Genomic DNA, 17,178 nt, shown 5'->3' on the forward strand with positions numbered 1-17,178 from the left:
GGATACAGCTATTCAAACGAAAGCTGTAATGTTCCCCGCACGCTGATTAACGGCGGCGGCGGCTTTGTGGCGACGGGTTTGCGGCGGGGGGGGGGGGGGACAAGTATTCGATTTCAGTATCGGGGGTATTTGCGGGAGTACGAGTACTCCCGTAAATACTCGGTATCGGGACAACCCTAGTAATTAGTGCATTTTTATAGCACTAATCGCTGTATAAATGTGAATGGTCCCAAAATTGTGTCAAAAGTGTCCGATACGTCCGTTGCAATATCGCAGGCCTGACAAAAAAAAAAATTAAAATCGCAGATCGCCACCATTACTAGTAAAAAATTAAAAATAAATCATAAATCTATACCCTATTTTGTAGGCGCTATAACTTTTGCGCAAACCAATCAATATACGCTTATTGCAATTTTTTTAACTAAAATATGTAGAAGAAAACGTATCGGCCTAAACCGAAAAAAAAAAAGAAATTGGGATTAAGGATGAGCTCCGGCGTGTTCGCATGGTACACGTGCAGAGTCCGCCAGGAAGTCTGCACGGCGCTGCGCTAATCACAGCCAGGGAGACATTGTCCCGATGCTCGGCTGCAGAGATCGGAAAAAGTCTCCCTGGCTGTGATTAGCGCAGCGCCGTGCAGACTTCCTGGCGGACTCTGCACGTGTACCATGCGAACACGCCGGAGCTCATCCACATTTGGGATATTATTATAACAAAAAGTAAAAAATATTGTGTTTTTTTTCAAAATGTTGTCTTTTTTTGTTTATAGCGCAAAAAATGTAGATCGCAGAGATGATCAAATACCACCAAAAGAAAGCTCTATTTGTGGGAAAAAAATGATAAAAATATAATTTGGATACAGTGTTGTATGACCGCGCAATTGTCATTCAAAATGCGTCAGCGCTGAAAATTGGTCTGGGCACGAAGGGGGTTTAAGTGCCCAGTAATGAAGTGGTTAAGGACATGTAGGCTGCAGGTCGGTAACCGACATTCATGGACGAACACAACAATTATGGATTTTACAAACTGTTTGTAAATGTACTGAAGGTTGGCAACCCTGCTCCTCCTCACATAGGTAGGTGTGTGACTGAGGCCTCCCCCTCCCCCGTGTCTGGAGAAGGCGCTCTCAGACTCTAGTGATTTTGTACATCACATGGACCTCAAATAATTAAATAAAAAGTAATAACCATAAAACTTACATTAGGCTGTGACTTCGACATTGCAGACTTTCTCCTCTCACCTCACAGCGCACACTCCCCTCCCCTCCCCCATGGAAGGCTGCACTCCATCACACACACCTGAGTACAATCAGCGCCCTTGTAATGCCCTAAAATGACACTAGAGGGTGACAGCCGTCAACTATTTTGTGAACTATTCCTATGCATGGTACGCTGCACAGGGAAAAACAAAAAAATACTAGAGGACGAATCAGCTCTAATAAAATGTCTCCATGCTGTGCGGCGCATGCAAATTAGCATGGTCTACAGAAAAATGGCGACCACCCTTACTGTCGGGGAAAATGTAAAGATATGTTTGCAAGAAATAATCTTTGTTTTATTGTACTGATACTGGACGATGGATGTTTGACGGAGGGTGGTTGCGATATATAATAAAAACAATAGTTTGTGCAATGTTTAGTGGTGAGAGGTGGTGGCGCGCTTCCTCCTGGTTGCCATGGTGACGCTGGACGCGGAAGCGGTGGAGGGGTGATGGCTCCCGGTCCCGGAGAGGAGCCAGGCTGGTGATTGGCAGGTGACAGCTGACGGGGGATGGGCAGGTGATGCTGAATGACAGCTTTATTCATACTGAGTGGACGATCAGAGGGACACTTCTCTGTGCTATGGTGTATGGGGGTCATCCCGATCCACAGGCTTCTGTGCTTCCTAAAGGTGATCATACACCATACAATCTGATTGTACAATCTCCTTCAGATCTTATGTAGTGTTATTCTAGTAAGGATGAGCTCAGGTGTGCACCCTCCAGGAAGCTGACACTGCCCTCGGCCAATCACAGGCAGTGAGACATTCCTGGATCTGTGCAGCTGTGGACTGGGAAATGTCTCAGTATCTGTGATTAGCCGAGCGCAGTGTCAGCTTCCTGGCGGGATCAGGCGCTTGGAGTTGTGAACACGCCTGAGCTCATCCTGCGGGAGCTGATCGGCGGGTACGGTGGACTCGATGTCCGCCGGCACCCACCGGCGCTTCAGTACACACGCAGAGTGGCGGTCTGCTTATGTAAACAAGGCAGGTGGCCATTCTGCCAGTACAGAAGACGTGGATCCTGTGTCTCTGCTAAGCAGGGGGCACGATCCATGCCTTCCTCTAGTATAGGGTGACCAGACATCCCCAGTTTCAGGGGACAGTCCCCTGATTGAGGACACTGTCCCCGGACCAACTCTGTCCCTGGTTTTGTCCTTGGATTGTATTTAATAGGGGGCAGGGGCAATTTCAAAGACAGTCAGTGCAGAATTAAAATAACAAAAATTAGAATTACACACCCCCGCTCCACCGTGTCTACTAGCATAGGGGGGGGGGTTGTTTTTTTCCCATTATCTGTGCCCCCTTCTGATGATCATGTGCTGGTCGGAGCGGAGGGAATATTTCCTCAGTTTCGGGGGCATGCCCATTCAGCTTCGCTCGCATGATCTTCTGCCTTGGCTCAAATCCTGGCCAGCCACCTGCCTATCTCCTTGCCTTCCCTGGTGGAGTGATCTTCCTCCGCTACCCACCCAGTAGTAGCCGGGGTCCGAAGAGTAAGACTTGACAGGCTGTGAGGCGGGCGGCGACGGGCAGAGAGTCGCTGATTTTTGCCATTACTAGTAAAGAAAAAATATTTCCCCGGATTTCATTTTAAAAATCTGGTCACCTTACTCTAGTACAAGCACCTCCCCCACAGTGGTAAAGCACAATTCAGGCACACATTTAAGTCTCTGATCACCCTTCTCTGCCAGTGTCATTAGTACAGTGACAGTGCATATTTTTAGCACTGATGACTGTACTAGTGTCACGGTCCCCAAAAAGTGTCAATGTCTTGACTTTTCGCTGCAATATCACAGTCCTGCTATAAGTCGCTGATCGTCTCTACTAGTAAAAAAATAAATAAAAACAATATAGTTTGTAGACGCTAAGGATGAGCTCCGGCGTGTTCGCATTGAACACGTGTGGAGCCCACCAGGAAGTCGGCACCCGCGCTGCGCTAATCACAGCCAGGCAGACATTTCCCGATCTCTGCAGCCGAGCATCGGGAAATGTCTGCCTGGCTGTGATTAGCGCAGCGCGGGTGCCGACTTCCTGGCGGGCTCCACACGTGTTCAATGCGAACACGCCGGAGCTCATCCTTAGTAGACACTATAACTTTTGCGCAAACCAATCAATATATGCTAATTGGGATTTTTTTAACAAAAATATGTAGCAGAATACATATTTGGCTAAACCTGAATTTTTACATTTTTTTATAGGATTTGTTTAACAGCAAAAAGTAAAAGATATATATTTTTTTTTAAATTGATGATCTTTTTGTGTTTATAGCACAAACAAATAAAAACCGCAGAGGTGATCAAATACCACCAAAATAAAGCTCTATTTGTGGGTAAAAAGGGACATACATTTTATTTGGGTACAGCGTCGCACGACTGTGCAATTGTCAGTTTAGGCCCCTTTCACACTTGTACGACTTGGGACTACAAAGTCGCATGACAAGTCATGATTTCCAATCGGTACCATTCAGATCTGTGCGACTTCAAGTCAAACCGACTTCACAGTAGTCCCTGTACTACTTTGGTCCGACTTCGATGCGAGTTGAGGTCCATAGACCTCAAGTTTACACAGGCATTCTTGAAATTGCGTCAAAATCGCGCCTGTGAAATCAAGGTAAAATCGCACAAAGTCGTGGTAGTGTTGTATCACTAAAAAATGGCCAGGTCATGAAGCGGGGGGGGGGGGTAAATCTTCTGGAATTCAAGTGGTTAAAGTGCCTGTGTGTCGCCCCAGATTTTTTGTATGTTTTAAACTGAATTGCTGTAATTAATAATATATTTTTATACTATAAGTGTGTTGCTCGTTCATATAATACCATCAATGTCCATGTAGCCTCCAAAATTCAATGTCTCTCTTTGTATAATAATAAGAAGAAGACAAAGGTACCTTTGAACATTCTAGCACATGTTTATTAGACCCCCACAGGTATGACATATATACTGACATTGGTCCAAGTTGGATCAATGTAACTATGCAGAAATAATCTATACAGTACCTGGAATTCAGTTTTAAGCAATACAGTTCAGGTTAGGACCCGCCCCCCAGCCAGCTGATTGGACAATGCTGAAACAGTCCTAAACTGATGAGGTCACCCTCTGCCCCCCCCCCCCCCTCCTGTATTTATCAAACTTGTTACACATTGTCCCTGGGCTCATTAAAGGGTTTGTAAAGGAATATTTTTTTTATCTTAATAGCTTCCTTTACCTTAATGCAGTGCTGTTTTCATGTCCTCATTGTTCGTTTTTGCTCTCAAGTTGCTGTAATTCTTCTCTGATCTCCACACTTCCTGGTTGTCTGTTTCCTGATAACCACAGTACTGGGAGATTTCTCTCTGTGGTCACTAATCAAGGAGGTGTGATTACTGTGCGTCTAAAACCCCTCAGCACCAATCAGTTTCGTTTTCCAAACCATCACTGCCCTGTATTGGCTCTGTGGCTCTGTACAGCAGAGAAGCAGGAAACAACATGCAAAAACAAAACTAGAAACTGTAGGTACATTATATGATTGATTTTCATCTATGTTTAATCATTTTTAAAAGGAATCAGTTAACTATTATGGGCCAGATTCTCAAAGACTTACGTTGGCGTATCAGTAGATACGCCGTCGTAAGTCCGAATCTGCGCCGTCGTATCTTTAAGCGTAGTCTGGAAACCAGATACGCTTAAATTTGTCTAAGATACGAGCGGCGTAAGTCTCCTACGCCGTCGTATCTTAGGGTGCATATTTAGCTGGCCGCTAGGTGGCGCTTCCGTTTTTTTCCGCGTTGAATATGCAAATGAGCAAGATACTCCGATTCACGAACGTACGTACGCCCGTTTACGTAAGACATACACCGGCGTAAAGATAAAGCAGGTCTCTAGGTGGCGCAGCCTATGCAAAGTATGGACGTCGGAACAAGCGTATCTTTTAACATCGTTTGCGTAAGTCGTATGCGAATAGGGCTGTGCGTAAGTTATGTTCACGTCGTAGGCAGTGTTCGACGTATCTTAGGCATTCTATCCGACGCATGCCCACTGGGATACGTCCACAGACGGCGCATGCGCCGTACGTTCAAAACGTAATTTACGTGGGGTCATGCTTTATTTGCATAAAACACGCCCACCTCTTCCCAATTTGAATTGGGCGCGCTTACGCCGGCACATTTACGCTACGCCGCCGTAACTTAGGACACAAGTGCTTTGTGAATACAGCACTTGCCTCTCTAAGTTGCGGCGGCGTAGCGTAAATACGATACGCCCGCCCACACTTACGCGGCCTACATGAATCTAGGCCTATGTCTCTATACCCTGTAAACAGTAATTTCAGCAAAAAAAAAAAATCCTTTACAACTCCTTTAAGGTAATAGAAGGATTCTTGATGGTAGAAAATTGATTTTTTGTCTTCTTTCCTTTTCAGAAAGTGGCAGCAGAAGGATGACTTTGTATAGAGACCAAGAAGAGGAGCTGGAGAGACTCCACACAATCATGTAGGTTTATTACTCTTCCAGGTGTTATCTGATATTGTCAGCCTGGTGTGCAGAACATGTGTGAGTATCAATGCTGCAAACATATGCCGTGACTGCGTCAGATGTGTGTTACATTGCATGTGGATATAGCACATCTATACAGTGCAATCTCCGGAAAAGTGTCACATAACAATCTAAAACAAGACCTCAGTCTGTTAAGTTGACACTAAACTTTGGTTTCAATAAAATAATCTATTCTAGTATGTATTCTTAAAGCAGCGTTCAATACAGGGGGTCAGAGGCTTTGTGGATATGGTACAGGGGTCAGAGGCAGTGTGGACATGGTACAGGGGTCAGAGGCAGTGCGGACATGGTACAGGGGGTCAGAGGCTGTGTGGACATGGTACAGGGGTCAGAGGCTGTGTGGACATGGTACAGGGGTCAGAGGCAGTGTGGATATGGTACAGGGGGTCAGAGGCTGTGTGGACATGGTACAGGGGTCAGAGGCAGTGCGGACATGGTACAGGGGTCAGAGGCTGTGTGGACATGGTACAGGGGGTCAGAGGCAGTGTGGATATGGTACAGGGGGTCAGAGGCTGTGTGGACATGGTACAGGGGGTCAGAGGCTATGTGGACATGGTACAGGGCTCAGAGGCTGTGCGGACATGGTACAGGGGGTCAGAGGCTGTGTGGACATGGTACAGGGGGTCAGAGGCTGTGTGGACATGGTACAGGGGGTCAGAGGCTGTGCGGACATGGTACAGGGGGTCAGAGGCTGTGTGGACATGGTACAGGGGTCAGAGGCAGTGTGGACATGGTACAGGGGTCAGAGGCAGTGTGGACATGGTACAGGGGTCAGAGGCTGTGAGGACATGGTACAGGGGTCAGAGGCTGTATGGACATGTTACAGGGGTCAGAGGCTGTGAGGACATGGTACAGGGGTCAGAGGCTGTGAGGACATGGTACAGGGGTCAGAGGCTGTGTGGACATGGTACAGGGGTCAGAGGCTGTGTGGACATGGTACAGGGGTCAGAGGCTGTGAGGACATGGTACAGGGGTCAGAGGCTGTGAGGACATGGTACAGGGGTCAGAGGCTGTGTGGACATGGTACAGGGGGTCAGAGGCTGTGTGGACATGGTACAGGGGGTCAGAGGCTATGTGGACATGGTACAGGGCTCAGAGGCTGTGCGGACATGGTACAGGGGGTCAGAGGCTGTGTGGACATGGTACAGGGGGTCAGAGGCTGTGTGGATATGGTACAGGGGGTCAGAGGCTGTGCGGACATGGTACAGGGGGTCAGAGGCTGTGTGGACATGGTACAGGGGTCAGAGGCAGTGTGGACATGGTACAGGGGTCAGAGGCAGTGTGGACATGGTACAGGGGTCAGAGGCAGTGTGGACATGGTACAGGGGTCAGAGGCTGTGTGGACATGGTACAGGGGGTCAGAGGCTGTGTGGACATGCTACAGAGGTCAGAGGCTGTGTGGACATGGTACAGGGGTCAGAGGCTGTGAGGACATGGTACAGGGGTCAGAGGCTGTGAGGACATGGTACAGGGGTCAGAGGCTGTGTGGACATGGTACAGGGGGTCAGAGGCTATGTGGACATGGTACAGGGCTCAGAGGCTGTGCGGACATGGTACAGGGGGTCAGAGGCTGTGTGGATATGGTACAGGGGGTCAGAGGCTGTGTGGACATGGTACAGGGGGTCAGAGGCTGTGCGGACATGGTACAGGGGGTCAGAGGCTGTGTGGACATGGTACAGGGGTCAGAGGCAGTGTGGACATGGTACAGGGGTCAGAGGCAGTGTGGACATGGTACAGGGGTCAGAGGCAGTGTGGACATGGTACAGGGGTCAGAGGCTGTGCGGACATGGTACAGGGGTCAGAGGCTGTGTGGACATGGTACAGGGGGTCAGAGGCAGTGTGGACATGGTACAGGGGTCAGAGGCTGTGTGGACATGGTACAGGGGTCAGAGGCTGTGTGGACATGGTACAGGGGGTCAGAGGCTGTGTGGACATGGTACAGGGGGTCAGAGGCTGTGTGGACATGCTACAGAGGTCAGAGGCAGTGTGGACATGGTACAGGGGTCAGAGGCTGTGTGGACATGGTAATACACGTCTGACAGACCTGAATGAGTCAGGGTCATTTTTTTTCTTTCAGATTTTGTTAAAACACTCATTTGTTCGCCCAAAAAATTACCTAACCCCCCCAAAATATATATATATATTTTTTCTGAAAGCAAGGACCCTGAAGAATAAAATGGTGGCATTTGCAATTGCATTTTTATGTCACAAGATATTTTATGCCACAAGACTACTGTTTATCAAATCAATTTTTTTTGTGATAAATTCACTCAAATTAATTTAAGTGTACACAAACAAAATATAGTGCCCATTTTTTTATTTATTTTTTTGCTTTGAGCAAATAAATATCAAGTCATCCCTCAACATTGCATGAGCCCATCTCTAAGCGACACTTTGAAAGCCTTTATAGCTCATCAATTGAATAATCACCCTATAAGTATTGATCTCACAGCTATTTGAACTTCTACAAGAAAACCGTCAGTCATATGAAAAAATCGAAACAAACTCCCAGCTGCTTTAGCAGCCAAAAGTTTTCATGTCAACGCCGCCAAAGAAGCAATAGTTATGTCAACAACAGTGAAATGGTAGGTCCTAAAGCACCTCTGAAAACTCTAGCCTTGGCCGTTTTGTTGAGGTCAGGACTCTGTGCAGGCCAGTCAAGTTCCTCCACCCCAAACTCACTTATCCATGTCTTTATGGACCTGTCCTGACCTCAACCCGATAGAACACCTTTGGGATAAATTAGAGCAGAGACTGGAAGCCAGGCCTTCCCATCCAATATCAGTGCCTGACCTCACAAATAAGAATGGTCAAACATTCCCATAGACACACTCCTAAACCTTGTGGACAGTCTTCCCAGAAGAGATGAAGCTGTTATAGCTGCAAAAGATGGGCCAACTCAATATTGAACCATACGGATTAAGACTGGGATGCATAAAGTTCACCTGCGTGTAAAGGCAGATGTCCCAATACTTTTGGTAATATAGTGTACATGTGTTTGTATTTTTTTTCTTTCTCTCCTTTTACTTAGACTTGATGAAAAGAATAAACTGACTGAAGAGATGAAGATTCATGGCGAGCAGTTTGGAAAGGACAGCCAAGCTTCAGAGGCAGCACATAACAGAAATCAGATGCTTCTTAAAGTAAGTTCTGCTCAAGGGAAGCCTGAAGTCTCACTTCTTGACAACTCTCAACACCGAGCTGGAAGAACCACCAACAAGGCTTGCAACTGCCCTATTTTTTATAAGGAATTCATGCTTTGTTGAAACTGCGGCCCAAGGGCCGGATGCGGCCCTTTGCTAGCCTTTATCCGGCCCTTGGGGCACTATCCCTCCCACTGATATGAGACACTATTCTGACATCTGACACAGACAATGGAGCACCATTTCTCCCACTGACACAACTAATAGATTACTATTCCTCCCTATGATACCAGCAATGGGGCACTATTCCTCCCCCTAATACCAGATGTTTACTAATAATGATGCCAGAAAAATTTTCACTCCCGCTGGCCAAAGTCCGGCCCTCCAAGAGTCTGAAGGACAATAAACCGGCCCTTTGTTTTGAATGTTTTGAGACCCCTGTTCTAAATGGTACATGATATAGGTCAGGATATGAAGGTTTAGTCTGCTGCCCCCTGGGGGATGCCACTGGAAAGAAGATTCTCACTTGCCTCTTGTTAAGAGTATGCCTGAAATGTGTCCTTTATATTTTAAAACCATAGGCGTGCGCAAGGGGTGTGCCTGGGCACACCCTAATCCTGGGGTTGGCAACCTGTCAATGGTGGGCAGGTGACAGGTGAACAGCAATCCTTCCTGGCCGACCCTCAGAACCTGGACAGGAGAAGTGGCGGGGGTGGAATTTAGTGGAACCGATGTGTATTTTTTTCCTGCAACAGCTGAAAGTAGGCTTCTCCTCCTCTGCCTTTTGTTAAAATTCAGCTGCCACAGGATGAAAATATAGGGGATCGGTACTAATATATGCCACCCCTCCTTTCCCTGTTACTCTTTTTTCTGTTGCCCGGGTCCCCCGTGTGCTCCCTGGCTCCCCCTTCATCCCATTGTTTCAGGATTGAGAGTGTTTTCGTATCTCTCTCCAAAGCATTAAGTCCTGTGATTTTCTGCTGCTCTGTTCTTCTGTTATCAACATGATAACTTCTGATGAGTTCTTTGACACAGGACATAAAAGCAGCTGATGTCAGGGCAGGTGCTATAAACAGATTAGCAGAGAGCTGGTCTATTCGCAGCACAGCTCTGCAAGCATCTGCCCATGTGGAGAGGGGGGTGTGTGCCTTTCCTCCTATCAGCTGTCGCACAGTGTATGCCAAGACTACACTCCTACTGTTGAAAGAGGAAGTGAACGAAATGTGCACGTCTAAAGAATATATAAAGCTGAAGACAGAAGGTATACATGTAAAACTTATGTAGGGAGATTTGTTTTATCTCTGTGTATCACCTGAGGCTGTTCACTTCACTGGGTATATGTGAGGGTTTACATCCACTTTAATCACTTACTCAGAATGCAGTTTCTTTATTTCAGGGTTTGACAAATTTGCTTGGAATCTAGGAGCCAGCTAAAAAAGTTAGGAGCCAGAAAATGTGCCCCGTCCCGACGAGCTTGCGCACAGAAGCGAACACATACGTGAGCAGCGCCCGCATATGTAAACGGTATTCAAACCACACGTGAGGTATCGGCGCGATCGTTAGAGCGAGAGCAATAATTCTAGCTCTAGACCTCTGTAACTCAAAACATGCAACCTGTAGATTTTTTTAAACGTCGCCTATGGAGATTTTAAAGGGTAAAAGTTTGTCGGCATTCCACGAGCGGATGCAATTTTGAAGGGTGACATGTTGGGTATCAATATACTCGACATAACATTATCTTTCACAATATAAAAAAAATTGGGATAACTTTACTGTTGTCTTATTTTTTAATAAAAAAAAGTGTATTTTTCCCCCCAAAAAAGTGCGCTTGTAAGACCGCTGTGCAAATACGGCGTGACAGAAAGTATTGCAACGATCGTCATTTTATTCTCTAAAATATATATAATGTTTGGGGGTTCTAATTAGAGGGAAGGAGATGGCAGTGAAAATAGTGAAAAATGACACACATTAGAATTGCTGTTTAACTTGTAATGCCAACGGCCACCACCAGATGGCGCCAGCTCACAGAAGGAAGAGCTTGGGACTTCACAAGGCCGTAAAGCCGCGGCCTCAATTACCGGCCGTCGCGGGCCCCCACGATCGCGCGGTGGGGGAGGTGGGGGCGCACGGAGACACAGGATCCTCAATTATCGGCGGGCGCGAGCACCAGGTCACAATTTCTTGTCGCCAATGCGACCTGGCGCCCGGATATTGTTGACCCCTGCTTTATTTTTTAATCCTTCCCTATGTTCCAGTTTAGGCTGGGGCCATGTCCGCGGTGTCTCCTTTCTTTTGCAGTATCATATGGAGCCACCCTTGCTAATTTAACTACATTATTTCCTCTTATGATTCATTTAGGATTTTCAGACGTCGGTGAAAAATCTAAGACGAAGAGTACAAGATCCTGATCCTTCCCTTACTAATCTAGAGGTTGGTAAAAAGCAGCATATATTGTCTAAAAGCAAACATGTCGGCATTTTTAAAGAGACATTGTCACATTGCCTAGTGCAAAACAACAGTGTCTCTACAAAGGGCCCTTCCTGGCCCCTTAATGCTCACTCTCACTGCTCCTACCTCTGTCGCAGCCAGCAGCACTATCCAGTGCTCAAGTATGGGATGCATGTGATCTCTAATTGCTAGGACTGAAGACTGTCACACGACCGAGGGAGCGACGCCACCTCCCCCCCCACCCCACCCATGTCTGTGACACCGCTAATTCTAATGCTAGCTGCCACAGAGGAAAGCGCAGTGGCACAATGCAGGTGAAGAGCTTATAATGGGGTCAGCACAGGGTTTGGGGCATGCAGGACAAAGTGACAGTTAGGGGCAGATCCACATACATACGATGCGCCCGGCGCAGATGTCAAATACGCTACGCCGCTGTAACTTACTTTGAGTTGGTTTGAATCCTCAACGAATTTGCGCCGTAAGTTACGGCGGTGTAGTGTATCTCTTGCGGCGGAATTGGGCGGGTAGGGGGCGCGTTTCATTTAAATGAAGCGCGTCCCCGCGCCGAACGAACTGCGCATGCACCGTCCGTAAAAACTCCCAGGGTGCATTGCTCCAAATGACGTCGCAAGGACGTCATTGTTTTCAACGTGAACGTAAATGGCGTCCAGCCCCATTCACGGACGACTTACGCAAACGACGTAAAATTTTCAAAATTAGACACGGGAACGACGGCCATACTTAACATTGAGTACGCCACCATATAGCAGCTTTAACTATACGCCGGAAAAAGCCGAACGGAAACAACGTAAAAAAATGCGACGGCCGGTCGTACGTTCGTGGATCGTCGGAAATAGCTAATTTGCATACTTGACGCGGATTACGACGGGAACGCCACCTAGCGGAAGCCGAAAAATTGCATCCAAGATCCGACGGCGTACGAAGACGTACGCCTGTCGGATCTAAGACAGATGCCATCGTATCTTATTTTGTGGATACCAAAACAAAGATACGACGCGCCAAATTTGAAATTACGCGGCGCATCAAGAGATACGCCGGCGTAATTTCTTTGAGGATCTGCCCCTATATCTTTAAATCTAAGAACAAGCATAAAAAGTGGCCTACTATGACCTATCTTACCCCCCCCAAAAACCCTCCCCTGTGTGTCAAAGGGGAAAACTGGGGAGACACTTCCGCTACTTGTACAACTTTTTAATTTGGGACAGGAAATCATAGGAAATATTGCTTTCCTTTTAGTGGGTGGAAAAAATTTAACAAGGCAAGAGAATGTCACCAGAACACCAAGGGTCTCCAGAACGGGTCCAAAGCTTTAATCAACGATCACATCGTTCCAGCAGATTGCAACATTTCGGAGCCACACAGGACCCCTTCATCGTCACATGCCTGATGAAGGGGTCCTGGGTGGCTCCGAAACGTTGCAATCTGCTGCAATGATGTATTTGTTGAATAAAGCTTTAGACCCGTTCTGGAGATCCTTGGTGTTCTGGTGACATTCTCTTGCTCTGACATGACACGGTTCCAGGCGGTGGTCGTTTCAGCACCCACTTGTTTGTACTAAAAGGAGAAGAATCAACACAAGGGACACATCATTTTATCTGTAAGCTATGTCCCTTGTGCTGATTGTTATGTTTTTATTTTTAGCTAAATTTAGGCTGACTATAGGTGGGTCGTTTCATGCAAAGTCACACATCCACTCAAGCGAGATAGATGTAGGTATCATCCCCACTTCTCTAGTGTATTCTGACAGCTGGGACTCTGACGACTGGGTCAGAATGTACCGATCAAGATTATTTTCCAACATTCCTATTTGATAGATCCTTACATCAATGTCTGTGGAGCGGGAACAGCCATAGATGGATCAAAACATGTCTGGTCCCTGCTGATCCAGCCACATTTCGATCCATCTATGGCCACCTTCAGGCTTTAAAGGGGTTGTAAAGGTACACATTGTTTTTCCTAAATAGCTTCCTTTACCTTAGTGAAGTCGTCCTTCACTTACCTCATCTTTCGATTTTGCTTTTAAATGTCCTTATTTCTTCTGAGAAATCCTCACTTCCTGTTCTTCTGTCTGTAACTCCACACAATAATGCAAGGCTTTCTCCCTGGTGTGGAGTGTCGTGCTCGCCCCCCTCCCTTGGAATACAGGAGAGTCAGGACGCTCTCTACGTTACAGATAGAGAAAGGAGCTGTGTATTAGTGGGCGTCCTGACTCTCCTGTAGCCCAAGGGAGGGGGCGAGCACGACACTCCACACCAGGGAGAAAGCCTTGCATTACTGTGTGGAGTTACAGACAGAAGAACAGGAAGTGAGGATTTCTCAGAAGAAATAAGGACATTTAAAAGCAAAATCAAAGGATGAGGTAAGTGAAGAAGGACTGCACTAAGGTAAAGGAAGCTATTTAGGAAAGAAAATTGTACTTTTACAACCCCTTTAAAGCTGAAGTAAACGGCGGCATTTAAAAAAAAAATCCCCTGCAAGGCAATGGCATAATGTCCTAGTATGCATCACATGCGGGAGTCACAGCCAGGGCACAGCGCTCTGAGAGAACGTTGCGGGTATGCGCCGGTGATATTACCACTTGCCAAAAGAGCGAATATCTCCTAAACGGTGCACATTAAGGAGATATTTATTTATTTCAGGTACTTGTATAGCAACGTCAATTTACGCAGCACTTTATTATAAGCTTACCTGTAGGTAAAAATCACAAACTTAACTAATTCTTTAAAGCGGGAGTTCACCCGAAAAAAAATTTTTAACATTAGATTGATGCTCATTTTGTCAAGGGGAATTGGGTAGTTTTTTTAAAATCGAAGCAGTACTTACCGTTTTAGAGAGCGATCTTCTCCGCCGCTTCCAGGTATGGGCTGCGGGACTGGGCATTCCTATTTGATTGACAGGCTTCCGACGGTCGCATACATCGCGTCATGAGTAGCCGAAAGAAGCCGAACGTCGGTGCGGCTCTATACGGCGCCTGCGCACCGACGTTCGGCTACTTTCGGAAAATCGTGACGCGATAGATGCGACCGTTGGAAGGCTATCGGAAGCCTGTCAATCAAATAGGAACGCCCAGTCCCGAAGACCATACCCGGAAGCGGCGGAGAAGATCGCTCTCTAAAACGGTAAGTACGGCTTCAATTTTTAAAAAACTACCCGATTCCCCTTGACAAAATGAGCATCAATCTAATGTTAAAAATTAACTTTTCGGGTGAACCTCCACTTTAATGGGGGAGAGGAGTGAAGTTCCTCTTTAAATTAGCCTGCTACCCTCAATAAAAGAAGCTTGTACGCAGAATAGCTTTCGCAATGTCAAACACTGTTCATTTGTTGTGTGTTACAGAACCAGTACTGGGCATCTGTGGAAGAAGAGCTTCCCAAATGGGAATTATTTCTACTGGGAAAAGCTCAAGAACCTTTTGGTGTAAAACAAAGCTACAATTCAAAGACGACGCTAAGACTTTCCCGAACTATGGAGGCTCCAAAGAAAAAGAGTCTTCCTCCTTCTGGCTTCAATTCAAACACCTTCCCAAGGGTTTTCTGAGTAATGCCGCATACACGCGATCGGAATTTCCGACAAGAAAACTGTGGATTTTTTTACAACGGTTTGTTGGCTCAAACTTGTCTTGCGTACACACGGTCACACAAATGTTGTCAGAAATTCCGAACGTCAAGAACGCGGTGACGTACAACACTACGACGTGCCGAGATTAAATTAAGTTCAATGATTCCGAGCATGCATAGGATTTTTGTGCGTCGGAATTGCATACAGGTGATCGGAATTTCCAACAGGAATTTTTCCCGTCGGAAAATTTGTGAACCAGCTCTCAAATATTTGCTGTCGGAAATTCCGACAGAAAATGTCCGATGGGGACTACACGCGGTCGGAATTTCCGACAAGAAAACTGTGGATTTTTTTACAAGGGATTGTTGGCTCAAACTTGTCTTGCGTACACACGGTCACACAAATGTTGTTGGAAATTCCGAACGTCAAGAACGCGGTGACGTACAACACTACGACGAGCCAAGAGTAAATTAAGTTTAACCACTTAAGCCCCGGACCATTTTGTTGCTAAATGCCCAGGCCAGGTTTTGCGATTCGGCACTGTGTCGCTTTAACAGACAATTGCGCGGTCGTGCGACGTGGCTCCCAAACAAAATTGGCGTCCTTTTTTCCCCACAAATAGAGCTTTCTTTTGGTGGTATTTGATCACCTCTGCGTTTTTTATTTTTTGCGCTATAAACAAAAATAGAGCGACAATTTTGAAAAAAATGCAATATTTTTAACTTTTTGCTATAATAAATATCCCCCAAAAACATATATACAAATTTTCCTCAGTTTAGGCCGATATGTATTCTTCTAGCTATTTTTGGTAAAAAAAATCGCAATAAGCGTTTATCGATTGGTTTGCGCAAAATTTATAGCGTTTACAAAATAGGGGTTAGTTTTATTGCATTTTTATAATTTTTTTTTTTTTTTACTACTAATGGTGGCGATCAGCGATTTTTTTCGTGACTGCGACATTATGGCGGACACTTCGGACAATTTTGACACATTTTTGGGACCATTGTCATTTTCACAGCAAAAAATGCATTTAAATTGCATTGTTTATTGTGAAAATGACAGTTGCAGTTTGGGAGTTAACCACAGGGGGCGCTGTAGGAGTTAGGGTTCACCTAGTGTGTGTTTACATCTGTAGGGGGGTGTGGCTGTAGGACTGACGTCATCGATCGAGTCTCCCTATAAAAGGGATCACTCGATCGATGCAGCCGCCGTGTTTACATACGGCTCTCCCCGTTCTTCAGCTCCGGGGAGCGATCGCGACGGAGCGGCTATAAACGAATAGCCGCGTCGTCGTCCCGGATCGCTCCCCGCGGGAATCCGACCGCCGCATGTAGCGGGGGGGGGGGTCCCGATTGGACCCCCCCTGCATGTAGCGGGGGGGTCCCGATCGGACCCGCGGAAAGGCATGGACGTACATGTACGCCCATATGCCTGTACGTGCCATTCTGTGGACGTACATATACATGCGGCGGTCGGCAAGTGGTTAAAGATTCAGAGTATGCGTCGGAATTGCATACAGGTGATCGGAATTTCCGACAAGAACTTTTCCCGTCGGAAAATTTGTGAACCAGCTCTCAAATATTTGCCGTCGGAAATTCCGACAGAAAATGTCCGATGGGGACTACACGCGGTCGGAATTTCCGACCAGAAGCTCCCATCGAACTTTTCTTGTCGGAAATTCAGATCGTTTGTCCGCGGCATTAGAGGCATGAATTGGGAAATGGAGTGCTGGTTTCACGGGATGGGACTCTCTATAATAACTGCAAGACGTAAACATGAAACAGTTGTCATTTATTTTTTATTTTTCTTGTTTTTGGTTTTGATTGTTCTCTTTTTTTTGTGTCCGCTCTATAAAGTTCAATAAATTTTATGTTAAAAAAAAAAAAAAACATGAAACAGTTATGTCGTCCTCGATATCTTTTATTTTATTTTTTTATTCTTTTTGTTACAATAGTTGTACAAAAATGACGATAATAAAAGATTGAGGCAGGGAAGAAAAGGGGTACAAAAAAGTAAATGGTACAAAAATACCCCAGGACAACAATCCTAATATATTAGAATCTCAGAACGCACAAGGCCCCATTCGCAAAAGTAGTGCAAACTAAAGACAGAAAAATGTGACTTCCCTCCGCCTCTCACTCTTTTCAATCCTTTACCATCCGCATTTGAAATGGAAGCAATGATAAACATGGTAACAAACGGTACGCACCGGCAATTAAGGAT

The 17,178-nt window shown here is 46.1% G+C and overlaps 1 protein-coding gene across 3 annotated transcripts; it reads left to right on the plus strand.

Moving 5' to 3' along the window:
• The first annotated feature begins 1,665 nt into the window (after positions 1-1,665).
• C7H3orf14 (chromosome 7 C3orf14 homolog) lies at positions 1,666-15,010 on the plus strand. 3 transcript variants are annotated; one of them, XM_040358599.1, is made up of 5 exons: positions 1,666-1,752; positions 5,652-5,721; positions 8,816-8,927; positions 11,286-11,357; positions 14,734-15,010. In XM_040358599.1, exons 2-5 carry the CDS (start codon positions 5,669-5,671, stop codon positions 14,932-14,934), a joined length of 438 nt encoding a protein of 145 aa, XP_040214533.1. In that variant the 5' UTR covers positions 1,666-1,752; positions 5,652-5,668; the 3' UTR covers positions 14,935-15,010. The 3 variants fall into 3 exon arrangements, with proteins under 3 accessions (XP_040214533.1, XP_040214534.1, XP_040214532.1); XM_040358600.1 differs by having other exon boundaries at positions 1,675-1,777; XM_040358598.1 differs by lacking the exon at positions 1,666-1,752 and adding an exon at positions 1,793-1,889.
• Positions 15,011-17,178: the final 2,168 nt, after the last annotated feature.

The sequence above is a fragment of the Rana temporaria genome, chromosome 7 (genome assembly GCF_905171775.1).
Source record: "Rana temporaria chromosome 7, aRanTem1.1, whole genome shotgun sequence".
Lineage (NCBI taxonomy): Eukaryota > Metazoa > Chordata > Amphibia > Anura > Ranidae > Rana > Rana temporaria.

Coding starts and splice junctions, on each gene's coding strand:
- C7H3orf14 (XM_040358598.1), top strand. CDS start 1,841: ATGGTGTATGGGGGTCATCCCGATCCACAGGCTTCTGTGCTTCCTAAA. Junction 8,928..11,285: donor GAAATCAGATGCTTCTTAAA/GTAAGTTCTGCT, acceptor TGATTCATTTAG/GATTTTCAGACGTCGGTGAA. Junction 11,358..14,733: donor CTTCCCTTACTAATCTAGAG/GTTGGTAAAAAG, acceptor TGTGTGTTACAG/AACCAGTACTGGGCATCTGT.